Below are 23,564 nucleotides of genomic sequence, written 5' to 3'. Positions count from 1 at the left end.
AAAACTAATCAGCTAGCTACACATAAACTCAAACAAAATCCCCATAGCATTTTGCAGACAACCACAGTGACTGCTTCTGATTTATTAATGCCACACTTTGGTTAGTTTTCGCCTTGCAGTCTTCTGCTCAGCTCGTCTTTGTAAGTCTTCCAGGTCACACCTTATAGATTTTTGATAAGCACCTAATTTTCAACCTGTTAGTTTTGATCAAACAGCTACGCTACCTCTGATATCTCTCATTTAGTTTTATTTTCTTTTTTGCTTTTTCTTGTCATTAATATATTTGCTTGTATTTTTACTTGTTACTAGCAAACAGCTCCAGCTCAGTCTAAATGGCCACTGAACTCCCAATCAAGCATAGGCAACAGCTGCCAAAGAAATCGTCACTATAATGTGTTGAGTTAGTTTTTAATACATGCAATTTGCTCACAGTGTTTTTTTTTTTAAAAAGCTATCTTATCGTTGTTTAAATCTAACATCGCCCACTCTTTCGATGTCCTAAACTCCAGAAAAGTTAAGACCATTCAGACTTCACATCCCTCAGTCATCAGTACAGTCCTTAGTCCCCACGTGGCTGTCTCGCAAGCCCCTTATACTGTGGGACCTGCTCTTTCTTTCTTTCTTTCAGTCTTAACTGCTTTTTTGAAAAAGGCTATGGACTGCCCTCACCTCCTATCTGTGTCCCCTATACCTATATGCTGTCTTGCCCCATCACATCCCACTTCACCTCACCATCCCTCTGATTGTCCCCTGCAAGACGATCTTCAAAGCTCGGGTGTTTGTCAACCTTAATACTTCACAGTTCTCTAACTTTGATCATCACTATCAGCAGAGCGGTGAGAGATGAAACATGTACGTGAGTTACCCAATTCATGCAGGCGGGCAGCTCAGGCTCAGGAGCGCGTCTACATGCGCCTTCTCTGTTTTGAATTCTGATCTCATTCTACCAGCACACTGTAAAAAATGATCAGCCCGTCTCGACGAGGCTGCACCTCGTAGCAGCATCCCGGAAACAACGCGTTTCACACTACAATTCACAGGCTGAAATCACAGATCCCACTCAGACACCTGAACCATTGTGGCTGGTTCAGATTGTTTACAGGGGAATTCAAATAATCAGCCGCGAGTTTCCGACGTGTTTCCGCACCTCGCGCTGCCATAATTCCAGCTTTAACATTCAAACACTTTCTGTCATCATTAACGAAATCTATTTATTTATTTTACTTCTAAGAGGCACATTTCAAGATTTGCACAGTTTTAAAATGTATGTGTATTTAATGGACAGCGTATTTGCATTTGGTCACATTAGTTTATTTTCATTGTTCATACGAATAAAACACAAAATAAATAAAACGGGTTTAAAAGCTTTCCAGTTCACCGTGACAAAGTTGCCTTCAAACATTTGCAGACATTGCTATCACTGACCGGACAAGCTTAGTCCACTTTACTGTAAAGGGGGAATTAGCTCATCGCACTGACCTTCCTTCTGCTGAGACTCTAAATCGTATTTTAACACTGTCTTTAAAACCTTGTTGAAAGTGATATTTTTTGCAGTATGCCTCGCGCACGCGCGCGGCACACACGAATGCACACACAAACGCAGACACTCTCCCCTCCAGCCTCCCTCCCCCGCGGGTCGTTCTGATTGGTTCACCTTTCATGTCCGTCAGAACCGTGTGGGCGGGACTCAAACAATCCACTCGTGTTCCCTTTGCTGTGGACTGTACGCCACAGCAGACCAAGAGCGGGGCAGACAGTAGTAAGGCAACGGCTGCATTTATCCTGTTACCGGAGGACAACAGTTCTTGGTTCCTGAGGTTTTCGGTTTCTGTTCAGAGAACCGGAAACTAAGTCTATACCTTACAGGCGGTGCATTCCTGAAAAAACATTCAAAATATTGTTTTTGATGACCGAGAGTTTTTACGTATTCAAAAGCAAGACAGTCTGCGGGTCGGGAAGTCGGTTGCGTTAACCCCGTTCCCGGTTTTCCAGAGACGCACAAAAGGCACACTCCCAAGTCTACCTGGATAAGCCGTCCGGTCCGGTTAGAGGTCCAGAGTCGGAGAGGAGAAATAAGCGCGGAAGACAGGAGCAAGAAAAGGGGAAGACAGGATGAAACTCAAGAGTCATTTGATTTTCACCCTCTACACTATTTATGGGATTCTTCTTAAAGGTGAGCCTGGGACGGGGGGTGCGTACGTGCGCGAGTTGTGTATGTGTGTGATGTGTATACGCGCATGTTCCAGGCCAGCAGCAGGGCAGGATAAACCCTCTCCGTTACACACACACACACGCACACATACACAGAGCTTCTCATTCACATGCACTATACGTGTGTCTGTGCGTATAGTGCATACGTGTGTTGAATGGATGCGCGTTTGTCTGAAAACGTGAGTGGTGTGAGGCAGCTAGAGGAGAAAGCTTGTCCTGAAACATTCGGGGTCTGCTGTCTGTTAATGTTCAGGAATGAGGATATCCTATTTTCATAATTGTACAGGTACGGGGCACAGGACCTCAACCCAACCGTGAAGCCCTAAAGACGCAGTCGCATCTGTGTCTTTATGATGTTGCGTTGTGTTCTGTGCGTGATTGGTTGTCAAAAAAAGACACACCTCAGAGTGATAACAATTACCATCCCCGCTGTTGTTTTTGACTTGCAGCACTTAAATTGGTGCCCGAAACATTGGCAGTGTTTTACGCACCAAACTGTTTGGCGCTGCTGATTACGGCAGCTTTAGAAGCTCATCGACATGCAGAGCTTTTCGGTTGCAGAATTAATTTTTTCTATTTCAATGTTCTGATTGAGACTCCCCTTTACTCCGTTGCACTGTTGGGATATCTGCGTTTTTTGCGCACAGTCAGTTCAAGCGGATTTTGCATCGGTAATGATTTCAAGAAGGCTCGAACGAGGATCGCACGTACAGGGGTGACACGATTGATGGGGTTCTGTTGAAATTCTCAAAAGTTTTCATTCCGGTCCAATAGCTCATAATGTTTATGTCCCTCATAGCCTCACACAGCCGAGATCTTAAAAGACGCTGTACCGCTGATTTCTGTTTTCTTTAGAGTTTAAAAAAAAATAAAGCCTGATTTCAAAATATTGTGTTCTTTTAATCTTTTTGATAACTGCACTGCAGACAATTTGCAGCTGTGTTTAGGCAACAGTTAATCCATCTGTAAACTGTGACATTGGGGGTCAAGGTCAACTGGTTTTTATAGGCAAACAACATTGGCAAGGACTAGAATGCACAAATAAAAGTAAAGTAACTTTAAAGAAGAAGTTTAGGGATCAGTGGCTCTATGAGATTTCTTTTAGCAGTAGCCTCCATCTGACATATCTTAAATCGAGACACATGTAAATGCCCTAATAGTAGATGATAAATGCCAAATGTGATGTTTTGATCAATAAATTTCTCTGATTTTTATTGCTCCTTGGGTTGGACTTTGAAAATCATTTAAAAACGTGGTGTTTTGGTATATTAGTGTCTGATTCTGAGAATGCACATCTGTAGAAGCTACTGAAAATCTTATGCAAATTACATTGTACGGCATCATTTTTACACAAATCCTCCATAACCTCTATGTGAACTGCTGGATGGCAGTCAAGCCTTTAGTCATCCAAATAAATATTATAGTATTCCCACTTATGTAGAAAGTTAAAGAGGGGATACAGGTTCTCGAGATCCCGGAGTGGCACATTATATGCTGTGTAGAAGATTGGCAGGTGGGTGACAAATTTACTCTGAAACAACTGTTAGTCTAACAGCAGGACCGTGTTTGCCACACAAATCTTTAGTCCACTTTACCCCCCCCCCCCCCCCCCCCCCTCAAATCACATCATGATGTATTTAAGGAATTGCATAGCAAATGTATCAACATGAAAGACAAAATTAGCAACATCTTGACTTGAGGAAAAAGAGAAATCTCAAATAAGAGAGCATTTGTGCTTGATTCCCTTGATCATTTGTTGTTGTTTCTTTGAAGTGTATGTGTGTGTGTGCAGAAGAGTGAATGAGAGCGAGCAATCCTTTCTTAATAACCACATGATTAGAGCAATTCTTGACTTAATGAATTGGTGTGTAATGAGGTATCTTAAGGTATATCTGACAGCTTTCATTGCAGCATTTACTGGCATTCCCGAGCCTTTCTTTTCCTCCGTATTCTCTCAAGGATGGCATGTCAAATGAGAATGTATGCATTTGATTACAGGTATGTGTGTTTGCATATATTCCTGAAAATGTATGCCCTATGTTTATGGCTTAAGATTGAAGAGGCCTAAGGAAAGCCATAAGCATTCCGCCAACAGCAGAGCTCATTGCATGTGTGGCTCCCCACCACACACACTCACATGAGACTCTTTCCCTCTCGTCCTAACCCTGAAGAGGATAATGCTAGGCTGCTTGATTTGAACAGTCATCTCTTGGTGCAAGGCCTATTATTGCATAGGTTTCACACAGCAGGCAGTTCAGCCTCCACCTGAATGAAGTCTATCAAGCCGAAGACATATCCGTGCGCTCTGTAAATGACAGCTGTTTCAGCCCCTCTGGCCTCGAGCCAGCTGGCATCAAGAGATCCAGAGACTCTAAATTTCTGTCACCGGTGAGACCTGCGCCACATATAGTGTGAACGTGAAGTGTTGTGATGGAGGTCGTTGTTTACCAACAGCCCGAGTTGTTAGCATATTATTCTGTGTTTTATGTGCCCGTGTCGTAGCCAGAGAAAACAGCCTGTTATGCAAATGGGTCTCTTACGTAAGAGCTCAGGGCTGAGCAGCAGGCGAGGGGAGATAGAGGCAGAGAGTGACAGAGAAACAGGGAGATGTTCTAGAATAGAGGAGTTGATGTAAGAGTAATGTGGGAGCAGAGGTGTGGAGGAGGAATGTGCAATCTCCTCAACCAAAGTATGTGATATGTGCATTGGTTGCTGTTTGCTGTTTGGATGCTTGTTTATCTCTGCTGCTCTGTCTGTTTCCTGTCGCTTTGCCTGCCCGGCAGTCTGTCTGTTTTGAACTCTGATCTTGCTAGCCTAAATACAAACCCCCACTGAGGGATGTGTTTATCCCTGCAGTGAGTCTAAGCTGCTGAAGACTGACCCTCCATCCCTCTGTACTTCCGTCCATCCCTCCCTCTCTTCATCCTCCCATCCTGGTGTGGAGCTTTGTACCACAGCAGCGTGGGAAAGCTTCTGATAACAAGCAGCCTTGTGTGTGTGTGTGTGTTTGCAGAGCCACTGATTACACAGGAGAAACAAGATGTTCTGTCTTTCTTGCTCACTTGCACTTTCCCTCCCACTTCTGTGTGTGTGTTTTCATGGTCCTGCTTTGACGCAAACCACATGTGGTGTACTCTGTACCTTTTACCCGTGCTATGAAGCTTTGGTACTGAGAATACTCGGTAGAGCAACACTTGCACTATGTGCATCACGTAGTGCGCACACACAGTTGGAGCGCCACTGTGGATTCATTGCTGCTCTGCCAAGGGATTTCCCATGATCAAAGCCAGTCTTTTGTTAGTCCAGGTGTTAAAAAAGTTAAAACAGAAAGGAGGGAGGAGGCTGGAGGGGAACATAGTAAGATTCAGAGCTTACACGCTCTTCATGGCAAAGCAGAGATGTGCCTCTCCAGAACTGCTCCAGAAAAAAATAAAAAATTCTGATCCTGCCACCTGTTCCAATTGTTTCCATATCACTAAACTAGTACATGTGGACAGGTTTTACTTGGGAATACAAAGCTATGATAAGTTAAATACAGAGAATCTTATGGCGTATTTAAACACAGGGATAAAATGAGGCAAGAAGAGGCAGGAGGCCAAGCATTGTTAAGCTTAATACACGTGTTGCCACAGATGGCAGAGATTCAGAGGTGGCAAAAACACATGTAGTAAGACACCATGGGCGAAATAAAATGTTTTCATGCAAATGTCCTCCAGTGTGTAGAGTGCAAGCCAGTAGCTCAGTTACTAAACCAGCCTGTGGAAATCTCCTAGGCATTTATATGAGCCTGCAAAATGGGATGCGCCCACATCAAGTGATGCAGCAGAGACTACAATGCCAGGCACACTGAATGTCATTGTTTAACCACACAACTTCAGCAGTGTTTGTTATAGATAGGTGAAGATTTTATCAAACCGAAATTCCATTCAAAATCATTAACCCCCCCCCCCCCCCCCCCCCAAAAAAAATTGTCAAATATCAATAAAAATAATTAAAATATATGTTTTAAGGTTATTTCTGTTATAAGGACAACTGTAGAAAACATCTGCCAAATGAGTATGTACCCACTGCTAAGGATCTCCAGATTGGAAGTGAAAGGCATGACTCATCGTGCTTGTAGGATGGGCTGGCTGTGGTTCCAGAGGTAGAGCAGAATGTCTGTGGTTTAAAGTGTCCTTGGGCAAGATACCGAACCTCGAACCTTAGTGAGTTTGTGTGTGTCTGTGTGTGATCAAGAAAGCGCTGTATGTATAAAAAAAAAAAAGTGCTGCATGAATGCAAATGGGTAAATGTGGCTTGTGGTGTGAAGTGCTTTTATGCAGAAAGGAAAGCGCTATATAAATGCCATTTACCATTCACTGTATGTCTAAACACAATGACACATATTCCGACTGCTGATGCTTTTCATGTAAGTTCAGTGCGTCCAGCACGACCTATTTCACAGGGAAACACACAAATCAAATAGCTTTAAAGCAGCCATGCAGTTTGCTGAATTCTGTAATACAAGTTTTTACTGATCTTGGTATCACCTGAAATATAGAAATGCTCTTGAATAATTTTCCGTGTGATACTGTGGTGGTTTTAATCATTGCACATTTCAAGTGTAAATGTTTAAAAAAAAAAAAAAAACATTGCAATTATGCTGCCAGGCAGAAGTTCAAGAACATGTTATATTTATAAGTAGTGTAAGTGGAATTTAAATTTTAATAAATAGTGTATTAGTTTAACCCAGTTGATAAGTGTTATCTGTGCTCATGATGCTGTTAGGTAACTGCTTCCTACTAGTGGCAAATATTGAAAATGTCAACCAAAATGTTTGCCATAAATAAACATCCTTGTAGAGAACCCATGTAGAATAAATGTAGATTTGTATTTTGGCGTCAGGGCTGTGTTTCATATCTCTTAAGCAAAGTGAAATGTAAAGGCAGCCCACAGCCTGAGAAGGGAAAGATCAAATGCAGCCTTCCATGGAGAATGGTGAAAATACAAGCCCACAGGTGGATTTAGCTGCAACAGCGGCATCAGCAGACAGCAAGTTTGCACCCTAAATAGACCTCCCAGTAGGAGAAATAAGTGTGCGAGCTCAGCTAACATATCAGCTGATGGGGCTTTTCTTCAAAGTTAAGATGTTGCTTTTTATGTATACAAGTAAGAATATGAACTAAAGTGCTTGTGTCAATGCAAGATGTTCATCAGTCTGCTCTGACCGTAGCACTGATTCAAAATGATGCGCCATCGTCCATAAAGGTACTTAAGCATTACCGTTTTTGGCTATTTTATCTGGTACATCATGAAGCAAACCACTGTGTTTAGCTGCTTTTGTTTGAGTCTGACTGCAGAGAGCAGATATCATCTAACCCTGAAAATTAATCACAAGCACACACATTGGGAAGGAGATAGACAGCATTATTGGGTGTTAGGGTGTCTGTGTGTACGCATGCTTGCATATGTGATGTCTGTATTAGCACTGAATTCCAAAGGATTAGCGAGTAGCTAATCTGAAGCTCCAGTCTTTGACAAACCATGTGTCACTAATCTCAAACACTATGGAATAAAGAGACACAAACACAATCACCTTTTGGATTAAAAAGTCTCCCCCGTGTTGTAGGGCGAATGTCTTTCACTTTTGCTCTAAACAGTGAAGGAACACTCAAACTGGAAAAAAAAATACAAGAGAAATGAAAGAGAACTCGAGATAATGGCATTGTTTTCTGCCTCTATATTTCTTTCTCTGTCTCTCTTTCAACGACTCCCTCTCACACATACAAAGACCTTATAAAACAGAATGGGTTGATTTGATGTGCTTTCAGTTTAACCTACGGTGCTCTACAGGTTATCATATGGTCTACACTCTTAACAACTCTGAGCTTTGATAAGTTCTTTTTTTTTTTTTTTTTTAAACTCCATGTGCTTTTTCTTCTGCCAGCTTCATTCCCTGCAATTCACAGAGGGCCAGAATCTGGAGACCTGGTAGTGCATGTAACAGTGATCATTTCCTTCTTGCCCCAACGCTGGTATTGTTTGGAGGCTCTTTTCCTAACAGACAGAATCATTTGGCCAGCAAAGTTAGCCCATATTATGTACAGAAAGATACTCGCAGAGCCATGTTTTCTGTATACAGTAAATACACATGCACAAATGTGAAAACAAAAGCCCAGCAGTGTAAAGACAGAGTGGTGAGGAAAAAAAAAAAAAACCCTGACAAATATCTTGTTTTCACGGTCTGCATTTGCTCTGATAATATTGACCCAACGTGGGATGATGCTTCAAAATCTTGGCTTTCTTTTTTTTTTTTTTTTACTTTATTGTTGCTCTTTTGGTGGCAAAGATTCATCTTTCCCTGTCCACATATGCACACATTTGTTTTTGCCAAATCTGAGCTGTCATGAGGAGATTGCAGGTGAAAAGGTGAAAATTTTTTGGAGGTAGACCAAAACAGAATAGGAAGAGAAAGATACAACTTCAGGCCTTAAGATTTGAGGCCGTTTTTCTAAACTGTTTTTTTTTCTTTTTCTTTTTGTCTAGTCAAAACAGGAAATGAATCCATATCCACAGAAAACCCCACAGGTGCTCTCGCAATCCCTGTTTATAATTTCAGCATCACTGCTGCTGCTTCATAAAGTAACCCCTCGAATGACATGAATTTCATCCTAATGATCATTACACATTTTTAATGGATGGTAGCACTTTATCATTTCTCATTGCTATAATTTAGCATCAAAATGCAGCTGCGTCAGTAGCAGCTGCATAAAACTTTCCATGTGTATGCTTTAATAGTAATGGTTCTTTTATATTCTCCAAAACACCGATTCAGTGCTTAATTGCTTAACTTGTGCATATACATTAACAATATGGAGGTATTGCATGATACTAATTGAAAAGCAGGATTTACGACATCCACAAACGCACAACTGTGCGCTTGTTTTACCATTATGGTCTCAAAGGAAAGCTAAAGCTAATTGAAATATAATTCCCCAAAGACGCATGTTCATGTTAATTGACACTGTGTGTGCCTGTATTTGTGTGTGTGTGTGCACTTGAGTGTGTATGTTTTTGTAGTCATTTTATTGCCAGAAGTCACTTTTTAGTCCCTTGTCTAATCATCAGCTGGAGGGTCTCCTCACGTCTTAATTTAGTCTTTGGAAGCTATTAAGCACTCTTTTGCATGATCACCATTCATAAACACGTCTAATGTAGCAAAGTACGTTCCGTTAGAATCTACCGATGTTGTCTCAGACTCAAATTGAACTGGTATTCTCTCCATAAATCACCGTAAGGCAGTTTTTACCGTTTTGTTACTTCAGATTTGCGAACATGTAGAGAGGACTGTGCAGTTGCTTTGCAGGTCTGTGCGTAATTGTGCGCATGGGTTTTTCTGTGTGTGAGAAACTGGAGATTATATTTAAAGGCTGTAATTCAGTGATTACTTTTGAGAGCTACAAGTGTGAAATTTCATCCAGTTAAAAAGATTTTACACCATAAGCCCATACACCTGTTAACAGACACACAATTACACAAAACACGCCTACACACACCATCAACAGTGAATTGTAAAAGGAAGCAAAGTGGGCATTAGGAAGAAGGCTTTTTTTTTTTTCATTCGATAGTCTTCTTTCTTGATGTGCGTAAATGTTAGCGTTCAAATAGCCTTAATTTATATATTCATATGTCTCAGTTCCTCTCTGTGCAGCTCAGCCCATCCTGTATGACATCTTGAGATCAGTTGGGGTCTGTGCCATATACGTTTTTATAGCAGTATGGATCCTGCGTGTAAGTGTTTCAAAATCTTATATGGCTTCTAAGTTTAGAGTCTGGCCGCTCTCTGTGTGGAGACTGCTCCAGGCCTGTTGTACAGGGGAGGGAAGATGGAGTCAAGTGAGACAATTTATAACAGTTAAAAACCAAATGAACTGAGACCCTTGGCTTGGGTGAGCGAGCGGCAGCATACATAATGTGCCTTAGGGATTTCTTCTCTGCACACATTGTGCTATGCAGTGCTGTGTGTGTGTGTGTGTGTGTGTGTGTGTGTGTGTGTGTGTGTGTCCAAGCTAGCAAAAGACATAGCACACAGAAACACACACCCCTCTCTGCCATCTGTCTCTGTTTGCCACAATGCAAATCCATTATATGCTACCCAACATTATTCCCCCCCATCCTAAGTGGCACACACCCCTAAGCTTACTTCCACTATCCTACTCAGTGGAACGGTGACAATTTGCTACCACATACACATCTTTGTTAAAGATGCTGTGGCATGTTTCCAGCTGGATTTGAACACACATTTTCATGCTCCATTTGAATTTTTTTTGTAAGTTGGTGTTTAGCATTGAGGCTCTAAGATTTTACAAGCCTGTTTGTCTGTTCTTGTTGCCTCATGTGGAAATTAGTGTGATGATTTTTTTTTTTTTTTCCCCCAATTGGTCCCTTTCGAACTGTCGCTGGACTCTAATAATCCTGCATCATCCAGTTATTAATTTTTGCATTTTTGGCAGACAGCTTGAACTCAAGCACATGCACAGGCATACACACTCTCACACACACAAACACACACACCACATGAATCTGGGTAAGGCTTGGCTCAGTAGTTTTATAGCTAACTCATCTCCAGTTCTAATCAAAAAGCTTCCCCAGCCCTGAACCTCCTGCTGAGGAAACAAAGAAGTTATTATGTTTTTAAATGGTCTCCAATTACGGGTAATTTCACCGCCTATCTTAAAGCTATTTGCTTTTCTCTCACTTTGCTCCGGTTGGGTAGAGCAAGCATTGTGCTTTGCAGAAACAACGAGCAGACAAGTTAGACATACAGCAGATGCATTCTTTTGGAAAGCATAATGGTCTCCCTTTTTTGCAACCCCTTCCTGGCTCTGCTTAACTCTTATCATGAGAAATGGCAAACATAGTCAACTCAATTCCTTCTTTATCTTCCTCATTATTGTTCGGCTCACAGAGCTCTCAATTACCCCGTCCATCTCTTGTACAGTCAAAAGCTTCCACTGGCTCAAGCTGGTAAATATTCTCATGTAGTCAGAATCTAGTGAGTCTCATTTGCGAGTGATGTTAATATACATATAAACATGTATGCATGCTGCGCTTGAAACACTTTCCAAACAGTCTAATCTAATCAGTTAGCAGCCCGGTGCTGCATTTTTATGTTTGAATAATTTTATGTTGCTAGTCAGAGCCGTGCTGATAATTTTAAATGCTAAACTGTGCCCCACCTGGGAAGTGGATTTGGTTTTGATGGACTTGGGTTTCATTTATGGGCTGGGTTTTTGGCATTTATTTGTCATTTATTTTTAGTTTTTATGACATTTTAGTGATAGTAGTATTCTTCAGTAAAGAATTTGTCAACACAAGTGTTTTAGTAATTTGTGATACTTTGTGGTGGCATCCTTCTAAAAGCTGGCATCATCTGACCATTTCACATCCAAATAAATTCAATCTTTGCAGATACTGAACTGCACAGAATGCACAGGCCAAACAATTAAAACTACGAACCACAGGTAACCAACACGTTCTGAAGCAAACTCTCAGCTCTGTTATTAAATCCATTTATTCACTTTTTTTGTTGTATGAGACAATGAAGATGTTTAGCACTATTATTTTTTTTTTTTAAACTATATTTTCTTTTTGTTTTTTAATAGCTTCTTTAGCACCCTCTCTAAATTCATACTGTGGCTACAATCCCAGACTGGTTTTCCCACATGCAAACACTGCTGTATGTGTATCCAGTTCAAATGGACCAGCTAATGCTAATCTCTGCTAATCCTCTGAGAAGCACCCTCAGAACAACATTATCATGCTACTCTGTAGCTGAGATGGATAGTGTGGGAGAGGGGACAAAAATGGTGAATGGAGACATAAGCATGGCAAATATTAAATAGATGACACACACAAACTCCTCACACCAGTGGTCACCTTACAGTGTCCACTTACACACACACACACACAGACACAGAGAGAGAGAGAGAGAGAGACACACACACACACAGAGAGAGGGGAAAATCTCTAGGCGCAGTAGTATTAATGAGACGATGTTAACCACGGTTGTACTGAGGAAGTAAATGGTAGCCTACTGTCCAGGACTAAGTGGTGATCCTAAGCCTTTGCCTTAATGCACTGGCTATTCTAATCCTGACCGCATTAAAAAAAAATGAGCCTATAGGAGTTCCTCGACACAGGTGATCATAGTTTAGCTTGCTTGGGAGGAAATAATCTTCACAGTCTTTAAGCCAAGAGCCACCTTTTAACCTCATAGGCATTATGATCGCAGAACTGAAGTCCTTTCAGAGTTGCATTTGAATATGATAGCAACATAATTATATACAAAATAGTGTATGAACAGCACATAATCCAGAAATTGCAAGATTTTTATATTGGATGTGTTTTTGTTCAGATTTACATGCTCGTGCCCACATGGGATGGCATTATTTTCGAGTCTTTAATCAAAAGCTGCAGTTTTGATGTATTTTCCTGACATCAGCGCCTGTGCTTTCTTTGATGCAATCTTATGTCCCACATATTGTAGCTCTGCTCGTAAGTAAAAATGAAATTGATAAGTGAAAGATAATCATGAAATTGATTAATTGCAGTCTTGCGCTCGTAATCCTCTCATGCTGCTGATTCGCACACTTCTCGCACATTTGGGCTCATAATGTTTATGAAGAGACATTGCGGCATGCATAGGCATGTCCCTCCCACAGATGGCAAACGTGACATTTAAAATCAATGCCACTTTTCCAGTTTAAATTAAGTGAAATGCTGAAATCACTGACATTATGGCACGTTATTTCTATGCATAGTGATGCACAGCAAGGCGCTGTTTGAAACAGAAATATTCTCCAAAAAACAAAAAAAAATTAAGCAAGACATATCAGAGACTTGAGCTGAATTAACTCGACATTTACTTGTTAATTTGTATTAAATTAGGCCTTTTAAAGTATGACACTACACCAAACAGAATGATTGCTTGGACTGCTTGCGTTGCTTTCATCACTTTCCAGCTTGATTCTCAAAATTAGCAGCATAACTCCTGAAGTAGCAGCTCTCCTGATATCCAGTGGGTACTTATCATTCAAAGGAAGCCACCTCGATAAAAGAGATAACAAGAAAGCAGAACCGAGGAGGAAGGCACAAGCAAAGACAGCAGAAAATTCACCAGGGAAAGGTGATGGGCTGTTCTGAGATGCTATGCAAGTATTTGTTGTGCCTGTGGCTTGGCTGGTGTTCTGTATGACATGCTATTGGCCACTGCTGTGTCAATGCTGACTTTAGGTCTCACTATGATAAGATGACATGAGACAGGGATGGGGGTTACAGCAAAACACTGTGACTGCTTACAACATAAAATGGGTGGAGGGTGAGGGAATGAGAGAATTCGGAGGATGTGGGGTAACAGGATAGATGAGGGAGAATAGAGGAATTCCCCAGTGCAGTGGGGGAAAAAAAAAAAATAAGAGCGCCAAAAAAAGAACAGCAGCCATGCATGAAATATTCAGGAAATGAGACTTGACACATCTTCAGACTTGTCCTCAAACACCTAAACTCAGGCACAACATCTCACAAATGCAAGTGGTATACACAAGGAGTTTGACACATTTATTATATATCACAATGAAGAGATGCGGTGCCTCACAGGGTCTGTATCAGTTTTGCCTTGTGAAATGCATCTTGAATGCACAAAAAGGTTGAATTTTCTATTTAATGGGGGAAAAAAAAGCATACATATACCCTATAGGTTTTGATGCCAGTTGTTCTTATATTTTCATGAAACTTTCTGACACTCAAACGTGAAAGCGATTGGGCTGGCCTCCAGTTAGTAATGCAAATGTGTTTCAGTCTAGAAAAAAAGTTGTCACATGTTTTCACTGCACTGCCGTCTCTCTCTTTTTGTCTCTCCTTCCATGCTGCTGTCTCTCTCGCTCTCTCTCTGTCTCTCTCTCTCCTATCTGGATGTTTCATTTCTCTCTCAGCCCCCCCCCCCCCCACCGACACCACTCTCTCCAGTGTCACCCTTGGCTTTCATCTTGCCAGGGCGCTTCCTTTATAAGAATACTCCAATTGGCTGACAAGCGCCCTTGTCAGACACCATTCATTGCACTTGCGTAGATATGAAAAGTGTTTTAACAAGCACCGCTGAGTTTTGCAGTGTAGTGGAAACTGCATACCAATGGCAATGCAGATCCTGTGACCAAATTAAAGAAGCTGTGAAGTTCGGAGACATTTATGTTGATGTCCTTGTCAGACATTAAAGTTTTACTTCAGCAAGGTGATGAGTATTTTGTTTTGCTGTTATCCGTAGAGAATTTGGACTTAGAAATGCAGCAATTAACTGGATACTGAAGCATATTTTCTGAATTTGATTTTCATGCATTAACAAAGAGAGAGAACGAGGTGGCAATTAAATTTGATAAAAAACATACACTCAATCATGGCTGTCACAGCAGTGACTTCCATGCAGTATTTAGATACTAAGGCACACAGTGTGTAATTAGGTATATTAATAGTTAATAATTATTAATAGTTATTTTCTGAGGTTATTTCTCCTTTATAATCTTCACAGATTGCTTTCTGAAAACAGGTTGAAAAAAGCAAGAGAGCAAGGTGCAGCAGCCATTTATTCAGCAAATGACATCTGGACAGTTGAGTAAGAGACATACCCATCAAATTAGTGATTCCACTTTAATTGGGCTTTTTTTGATAGATTCACAGCTAATAAAAGCCAGTGCTGAAAGCACTTCACCTGAGAGAAAAAAAAAGCAAGAAAAAGTACCAGAAAGATGTTCTAAACAAACAGATTTGAAGCTCTTAGATATATTTGTAGTATCTTGATGTTGCATTTTGTAGATAGTCCCTGTGCACTTTCTCAGGATGTGCAGGCCAGGGTTTTTGAGTTTAGTTTACTGGGTAGGGATTTATTATGTTTCTTAGAACTAGCGTATGCCAATGTTATTGTATTGTTTGGTCTGCGATTTTAGTCTGTGGTTAGATGGTTGCTAGGCAACACAATGAAGTGTCATGTTTACTTAAAGTTTTATGGATATAAATTTTACTGTCGAGAAATGACGTAGTGTTTTTTGAAGGTGCATAATGCTACAAATGGGTCATTTTAGCTCTGGTAGGCGATTGCTAGGCAACATGATGGCATAATATCTGATTTAGATAAGAACCTTCAGGGGCCTCAGATGTGCTTGTGTCTCAAATTATGTATACCTGTATAAGTGTAGCAGCCCAGTCAAATTCTGGGCAGCTGTTTGAAATGACAATACAGATACCAGTGTTTTGGTACCAGTCTTTTGCTAATAGAATAGGTGCATCTTCACTGAAAATTCATTAGCATTTTAATAATGTTATTTGTCTGTGAAGTTTGAATCTGTGAATATCTTTCCAACTTAGTAGCAGGTGTAGTTACACTTCATCGTTCCGAGAGGAGGGCAAGTTTGTTGTGCTAAACTGAAATATGTGCACAGATTACTCACAACTTGTACGTAGACGAATCCAAATGTGGTAGCGTGATAATCAATCCCTCTGTTGATGCTGACTGGTTTTGTAGATCAGAGAAAAAGAGGTCTGACTCAGTAATGCCCATTTTCTTGTATATGAATATTTTGTTATGGTACCAAATGGAAAGTGTAAAATATTAGATGTAACACACGTTTTGTTGTTAGCAGACTTGGGGGTGATGTTGGTGGTGAACGTTTCCTCACTTATTGTCCTGTCAAATTGATTACCTCTATTTCCTGGTTTTGTCTGAACCCCATTTTATCCTAGTTTGATTCTGATCCTAAAAACCAATATTTAAATATACATTACACAGGTCACACCTACACACACGTTTTTACTTTGAATATTTTCTGCATTGTATTGAAGTACTAAAGGCATATTAAATAATATTTATTGAATTATACAGTAAACAGAGCAAAGTATTCATATTTTAGATTCATCAGAGTAGCCAGTGATTCCCTTGAACAGTGTTTTCCAGATTATTGGCAATATCTTAAACAGCTGCAGGAGGTCTCTAACATAAATTGATTGAGTAACTAAGCCTTTTTACTTCCTGCACAAGTTCACAGCAAGTCTTCAAAAATCAGATAAGCATTAGTGGGACAAAATGGTACTCGACAGCTGCAAAGTTCTGCCATGTCGTTATTCTACTTCTGTTCTATTTTGGTTCTCTGTCCTGGTCAAAATATGTGAGAGGAATTTGGGAAACTCTATCTTTAAGGATCTTTTGCAGCCAGCAGTCAGCTACAGCACAGAAACTAAAAACTTGCCGAAAAGGAGGTGATGTCATCATGAGTGTTCTACATCGAGCACATAATGATTTAAGCCACAAGGATACTGTCTCTGAAAATATATGGAGGGCTTTCTTTATAGACCATGACATATAATTTTCTTTGTTCAGAGGTATACATACAGTGCTCTGTTTCTGTCAGAATGCACGCAGGCTGTGCTGATGTAACTGTTACACTACAAAGCTATGTTCTCCAGGTTTCATTTTGCGTCCTTTACACTTTCTTTTTTCTATCTGACTGTCCCTGGATAAAGCAAGACTTTAGCTTTACATCAGTGCAAGGCCAGTTCAGCCGCTTAAAGGATATGTGCATCAAAATCATTTCATAAGGCTTAGATCATTTCCAACTAAACATTTCTACGTCTTGTGCTGCGTAATATGCATATAGCCTAAAAAGACACCAATTGTTTTGAAAGCTATGTAAACTTGGATTCAGCCTCTACATGGAGATAAAAATATATCTGTGGCATGAATGGATTTGACTTGAAATATGATAAGATGATTGGTTAAAGGGCAGGTGTGGAGAAATCTAATTAGTTAAAAATGTATAGTGGCAGCACCAAAAGGCACCCAACAGTGTGAAAAATCCATGAATGGATTTCAGATTATCGTCTACCAAATTAAAAAGAAATGACACATTCATCTTAAAGACAGAAAGCTGTTTATCCAGTCAATAAAATGATGCAACTCGGGCACGTCATTGCTTGTTTTGACATGGTTGTGGTTTGATTTGAATGCTGCTAAATGTAGAGGAACAAAATAACATTAAACATGGCTACAGGAGGCTGAGTATTGAATTTGAGTAACTACAGACTCAGCTGTGTCTCTACCTTCTAGTAACAAAAATAGCATTGCATGTTTAGTTAGATTTTTTCTGAGCATATATTTTCTTAATTACACCACATATATTTCTTTATTTTAAATTAGAGATGCACAAATCAACTGGCCAGGGACCGGAATTGGCCAATTTTCATCATTCTCAGCCCAGACGGGTGACTGGCAGGTCAGCCTCTCGTATGTGCAAATCCAAGCTGGTCCAGTTATCTATGCCTAATACGAGCACAGTGGTGCAGGCAAATAGTCACATGCACACTAACAGCCACATGCTAACGTCATCAACACTGAAGCTTGCCAAAGTAAACCGTGGGGGGCTTACCACAAAAACATTCATAATAACAAACCTAATCAGACATTGAAATCACATTCACCCAGCTGAACATGGACATTTTAAAAAGCTAACAAAGGAAAAGTGGCTAAAGGCAAAGCTAGCCAGAGTTCAGAGCTAGCCACAGGCCAGCAGCCTCGGTATGAGCAATGCATCAAAGCAGAGTTAGGAGGCAAATTTTGGAGACCAGTGAAAAAGAGAAAAGGGTAAATATCTATCTGAATTTATAAAAATGTTGCTATATAAATCTATTCTACCTGCTTTTGTTTGGTAAGGTAAAATATGTCAGGTAAAGGCAGGTGCATAGCAACTCATTTTCAGTTAATCATTTTTATCTCAGTTGCTGAACACTTTATTTTCAGTTGTTTCAGTGAGAGATCTTAACTGCAGTTTGGGAAAAATTGTAAAATTTACAACTTTTATAATGAAAATAGTTGATTTTTTTTTTTTTTTTTTGTATATAGTTTTTAGAAAGAAACTCACACTTGGCAAAAATCCGTATTCCCAGGTCACTCAGAAAAAACATCGGGAATGGTCGGGAAACGGGAAAATTGCACTTGGTTTAATTCTGTTTTAAATAGCTAAAGTTCTTGATCAGATTATTTTGATTTTTAATGTACTTCATTACCTAGCCCCTCATTAAACTGTAATGGCCACTTATTGGAAAAAAATCACTTTGTATAGGAAAGGATACTCGACACAAAGTGAACCAATAGCCATGTTAATCTGAAGTTTAACAACTCTTTGCCATATGGGATTCTGTGAAAGCAACATAACGCGTGGTTATTGTTGTGCACCACTGGAGAATACCAAGTGAAAGTTGCATTTAACGTGGTGATGCTGCATCAGATTTTTAAAACATACACTGATGTACTTACAGCTATTGAAAAACTATAAGGAATTCTTCATCCTTCTAACTTAACCCCTCTCTCGCTCTGTCTGTCTCACTGTGTACGTCTACTTCCTTTTGCTGTGTCTACACATGACTTGTTTACAGTCTCTGTAGCAACAACTAAATGAAATCACATTTCCCATCAGTCAGTGGGCTAATTGAGGCTAGCTCTTCCATTAGTTGTCTGCTCACATCTGCTTTGTAGGGAGACAGACCGATCAATGCTCAACCAGAGCTGGATACTTGGTACACACACACACACACACACACACACACACACACACACACACACACACACACACACACACACACGTATTTGTACATAGCTCAAAGTATATGACTTGCAGGTGCAATCATTTTGCATCATTTTCTGTTTTCAATACACACTCCCGTGTTTTACTTGTGTAATTTCCTTTTAACCAACCTTTTTATGTGCAAATGTTTTGCATGCAATCCAAGCGGAAAAGTACTTTCACTGCTACATCAGGCTCAGGAAAAGAGGGTGATACAATCAAGAATAATACTTTCACTGCTCTGAAAGTTTGTATCAGGGAATGGGAGTATTGAGTAGCTCGTCCTCCGTCTTTTGTGGTATAAGAAGGAGTCTGGCTGTTCCCACAGTCTTGGCAAATTCAGCCTTCCCAAATCCTTTTTCTCAGTAATTCTGTTGTCCTGCCAACGGTGAGTGAAAGCGCAGAAGTGCATTATGGACTGGTCATGCATGAGTAACGAGGGGCCCCTCTGTGTGTGTGTGTGTGTGTGTGTGTGTGTGGGGGGGGGGGGGGGTCATCTACTTTCAGCTCCACATAAACCTAGCTATTATAGAGTGGCCCTAAGTGGTCCTTTGCTCCTACAGTACACAGCTTACTAGAACCCCCCCCCCAAACCCTGCAAGGAAAAATGGACAATAACATACATGCTGCATTGATTAGAAACTTGCTTCTACAGTTCACACCCACACCATCCTTTAGCCCCTTGCTCCTCATCCAACCACCCGCTTCCACCCACCACCACATTGCTATGCATCATACATTTGTAGCAGGTTGCCTTGAGCTTCTTTCACAATTGACAAATCAATCCAAGGCAAACGTGACTGTGTTAGTACAAATTAAACTGTGACAATTTTTTAACATACCAGCGAGAGATGATTTTGCCCAGTTCAAATTCAGTGTTGTGAAGATTATGGGGATACAGCAGTCCAATCTGTGTTGATCAGATTGTCATTTAGACTGATTTTGTTGTTGTGTATGTGTTTTTAAATCACATCTGCTTTAGTCTAGTGTGCCTTGGCGAAAGCTCTTGAAAGCTGTACAGTGTTTGGTTTTTAATAGATTACTCCTGCCAGTGCAGAGAACAGTCATCAGTAGAGGCATGTGCTGCCAACATCTGATTCAGCCATAAGCATATATTTTATAACTCTGAATTAATCTGTACCCTTATATTTAATGGCATATTCAAATGCATTGTGCATATGCTATAAATAGCCTTCCTTTTTTTGCATCTCATTAATCCACATACTTGCCAAACATATTCAAGCAACATAAAGTTTTTGCTCTCAGCTGCTGGTGTCTTTCCCATCTCAGCCCATGTCAGTGTCTCAGTCACATGCAGGTCAGACGGAATCAGTGTGGATCTCACATGCTCACAGGTGCATACCTTTGACCAAGGTTACCTGTAACATGTTTGGCATGCTGGGGTGTATTTGCTGATGTTGCATCGCACTCTTTTTGCCACCTTCTCTTTGTTCTCACAGATTAAACAAACACGTACCTGTGTGCGTGTGTGTGTGTGTGCGTGTGTGTGTGTGCGCAAGTGCTCAGCCATGTCATTCTCCCTTGCTATGGGCACAGTTGTGGTTTGGAGGCTGATATTGTTTGGCTTTCTTTTAGTCACATTCTATTTTTGTTGTGCCTCAAATGCAGCATGACTTCTAGCCTACGGCACAGTATAGTGCAAAGTAACTGAATGCCAGCTCACAGGATTTGTGTTATGTCTTTGTTTATGTTTGTTTATGTGTCTATATCACCAATCAGTGAAAGCACACTGTCACACAAGATGTATAAATAAATGATACCAGCAAATATTTAATGAATGTGAAAGGATCTTTTCTCTTCTTTGTGACTGCCTCTTGCGTGAGGGTGTGCATAAGTGCTTCCTTATGTGAAATTTACTGGTGAATGGTTAGATATTAACCAGCAGTGACAGAGACAGAACCCTCTTTGAGGCTCTGGATTTGTTGTTTTTCTTAGCCTCTCAGCGTGCTGTTAGCCAGAGCCAAAATGGTTCTGCAGGGTCAGCTTTGGACCTCTGACAGGCGGATGAAGGGAGTGTCGTCTACAAGGGCCCATGCCTATTAAATGATGAGAGACTACCTTCCCCAGACCCAGCTCTGGCTGTAAAGCCTCAACTCACCCTGAGGTGCGTGTTTGTCTGCATACATCCATAAAAAATGTACAGTATGTTTGAGCTTTTTTTCTTGCTGTTCCTTTGTGAAGTGCTTGTATAGCTGTGTATTCTAATGCAGTGAATTAAGTGATACAAGGCAGAATCGTTCATGCATACTCACTTGCGTGTATTAGAGAGACATGGTAAAGGAGACATATTACTGTGTGTGTGTGTGTGGGGTGGGGGGTGCTTTGCCCATAGGGTGTTGTCCCGTATCTAGTGCAGTAGCCCAGGGGCTAGATTTATACAGAGCCATTTTCAGCAGGTATAGCTCTGCAGAATTGTTTCAGTGTTGGAGGCCTGGTAGAAACCCTAAATTCCTCTTATCCATCACTGCTGGTCATTATTTGATTATTTGCCAGCTGCATCCTATTTGCACCAATGAACGGTCACAGACACACATGCATAGGTTGCTGCTACTGGATAAGCCTTTTGGTAGCAAACAGCACGGTCTGTTACATGTAGCTTTAAATTATCATTTTTTAAAAGCACGTTTCACAAACTTTTTTCTCTTCTTTTTTCTTAAACAATAGGTACAGACAGTAACATACAGTAAAATGCACTAAATGTGGGGATGAGCTGAGAAGTGAACCGGAGACCAGTGTATGTGGCCTTAACCTTGTTAACAAGACAATTTTTTTTTTCTTCAGTATAACTTTTAAATATATTCTGAACAAATATAGTGGATTATTCAACACCTGGAGAAGGACAGCATGAGGAAAACAATCCCTGCTGCTAAAGTTCATGTTTTTAAAGTGTTTTCATGAGTTACAGCATGACTTTAAATGAAGTTCTTCCACAGTAGCACCTGCTTGGAGTGCAGAAGAGACACTACATCTGATGTCCAGGAAACTTGAGATGTAACTGTGCAGAATGTCTTTATTATGGTCTTTGGATTCTTCACCGCGCCTATTTATCACCGTTTTAAAGCTAAAGTAAGGCTTTGAACAGGCTCCTCTGTTTGTGAACTTTTTAACCAATGTTTAAAATGGAAGTTTGATAAATAGACATTACTTGCTTGTTTTTTTCCTTGTCTTTTATTCCCCATGTTGTGCCAGGGAAACAAAGAAATCACAAATCTTTGATTGAGCAGAAATTCAATTATACAACATTTTTACACTGAATCCCAAATATAAATATATGCCACGAGACTGTTGGGACATAATAGACTGGTGACTGCTGTCTTAATTCCAAATATGGCAAATATTGCCTCATACTGTTGTCCGATTATCTGCTCATCGCTAGTTTTGAAAGCCAAAAGATGCCAGAAATCAATCATTTTAATTTTTTTTAATAATCAAAGCCCCTCCTAACTACTTATTCTCTATTTCCTTTCTGTCTTTGTTTTGATTTGGTTACGCCCACTCTCTGTCTTTGTGGCTGGACACCGTGGATTGCATAGACATTGCACAGACAGCTCCACATTTCATTAGAGAAGCATCCACAGCAGCATGTTATAATGACATCTCCGGGACCATTGTGCTGTTTTCTTTCCTGTGTGTGTGTTTGTGCACAATTTGGCACACTAATACTGCCTGATGAATGAGTATTTTAACATAACATTTACATTACAATTTAAAAACTCGACTCTACTATTTACATGTGCGGCTGAAATATAATCACCTAAACGTTAATGTCAAATAAACTGTATTTTTAATCCTAATTATCTGGCACATTACAAATATCTCTCGGAGTATTTCTGAATTTAAATCTCAGTCAGTTCATTAATTTAACAAAGAAGCTGCACCAGGAGCTCTGCGTTTACAGAAAGATCAGAATGCAGCTCATCTGACCAGGCCACACTGGACACATTTAGATAAAATCATTATTTTAACAGTAGCCTGCTGTCCCTGTTTGCTCCGTGACCATGAAGAAAAACACTGAACCAAAAGCAGAATCCATCCATCCACTGTGCTCTCGTGCCCGTACTTTTCAGAACTACACAAATGACCAAGCAATTTTCTTTTCTTTCTTTTCTTTTATTTATATATATTATTTTTTTTTTTTTGTACGTGCACTTTCAGTAACAAAACAGTAAAAAAACATGGTCAGAGATATAATTTTTTTACACACTTTTACCAAAAACTCAAATAGAAATTTCATACTATTTTAGAGCAAAAACATCTGTCATGCATATTTACAGCTGTATAAACACTATCCGATGCAACAACGTCAGTCACAAATTATGGATGGATACTCATTCTACTTAAGTTGTCTCCTTTGTAGTTTATTTATGTCTTGTTTTTGTCTTATTTGTCTTGATTTTTCCTTCTGTTTCTCATGTTTTCTGTCTCTCTGGGTTTAATGAGTTGCAGAACAGTAATCTTCTGCAATCCACTGTTAACTGAGACAGGCTGTTTATTTTCCTGTATAAGAGTAAAATGAAATGACAATGACTTTCAAATGTGCTTACTTACTTGCTAAAGTAAGCATAGGATTTTAATAATATTCAGAAGTCTCACACATTAGGGAAGGTTTGTCCATTAATCACATAGTTGTTGGTTTTATCCCTGGCTCCTCCTGCCCACATATCAACGTGTCCTTAGGCAAGATACTGA

At 40.2% G+C, this 23,564-nt stretch overlaps 1 protein-coding gene across 2 annotated transcripts in view; it reads left to right on the top strand.

Annotated features, from left to right (window-relative positions):
- The first annotated feature begins 1,751 nt into the window (after positions 1-1,751).
- LOC115791776 (cell adhesion molecule 2-like) overlaps positions 1,752-23,564 on the top strand; it is a 224,573-nt gene continuing 202,760 nt past the window's right edge. For both annotated transcript variants that reach the window (XM_030746015.1, XM_030746014.1), the window contains exon 1: positions 1,752-2,173. In XM_030746015.1, coding sequence (XP_030601875.1) covers positions 2,113-2,173 — 61 coding nt within the window. In that variant the 5' untranslated portion in view covers positions 1,752-2,112. The remainder of the gene's footprint in view (positions 2,174-23,564) is intronic.

Source organism: Archocentrus centrarchus, chromosome 14 (genome assembly GCF_007364275.1).
Source record: "Archocentrus centrarchus isolate MPI-CPG fArcCen1 chromosome 14, fArcCen1, whole genome shotgun sequence".
In the NCBI taxonomy this organism is placed as follows: Eukaryota; Metazoa; Chordata; class Actinopteri; order Cichliformes; family Cichlidae; genus Archocentrus; species Archocentrus centrarchus.
This window is presented reverse-complemented; position numbering and strand designations above follow the sequence as displayed.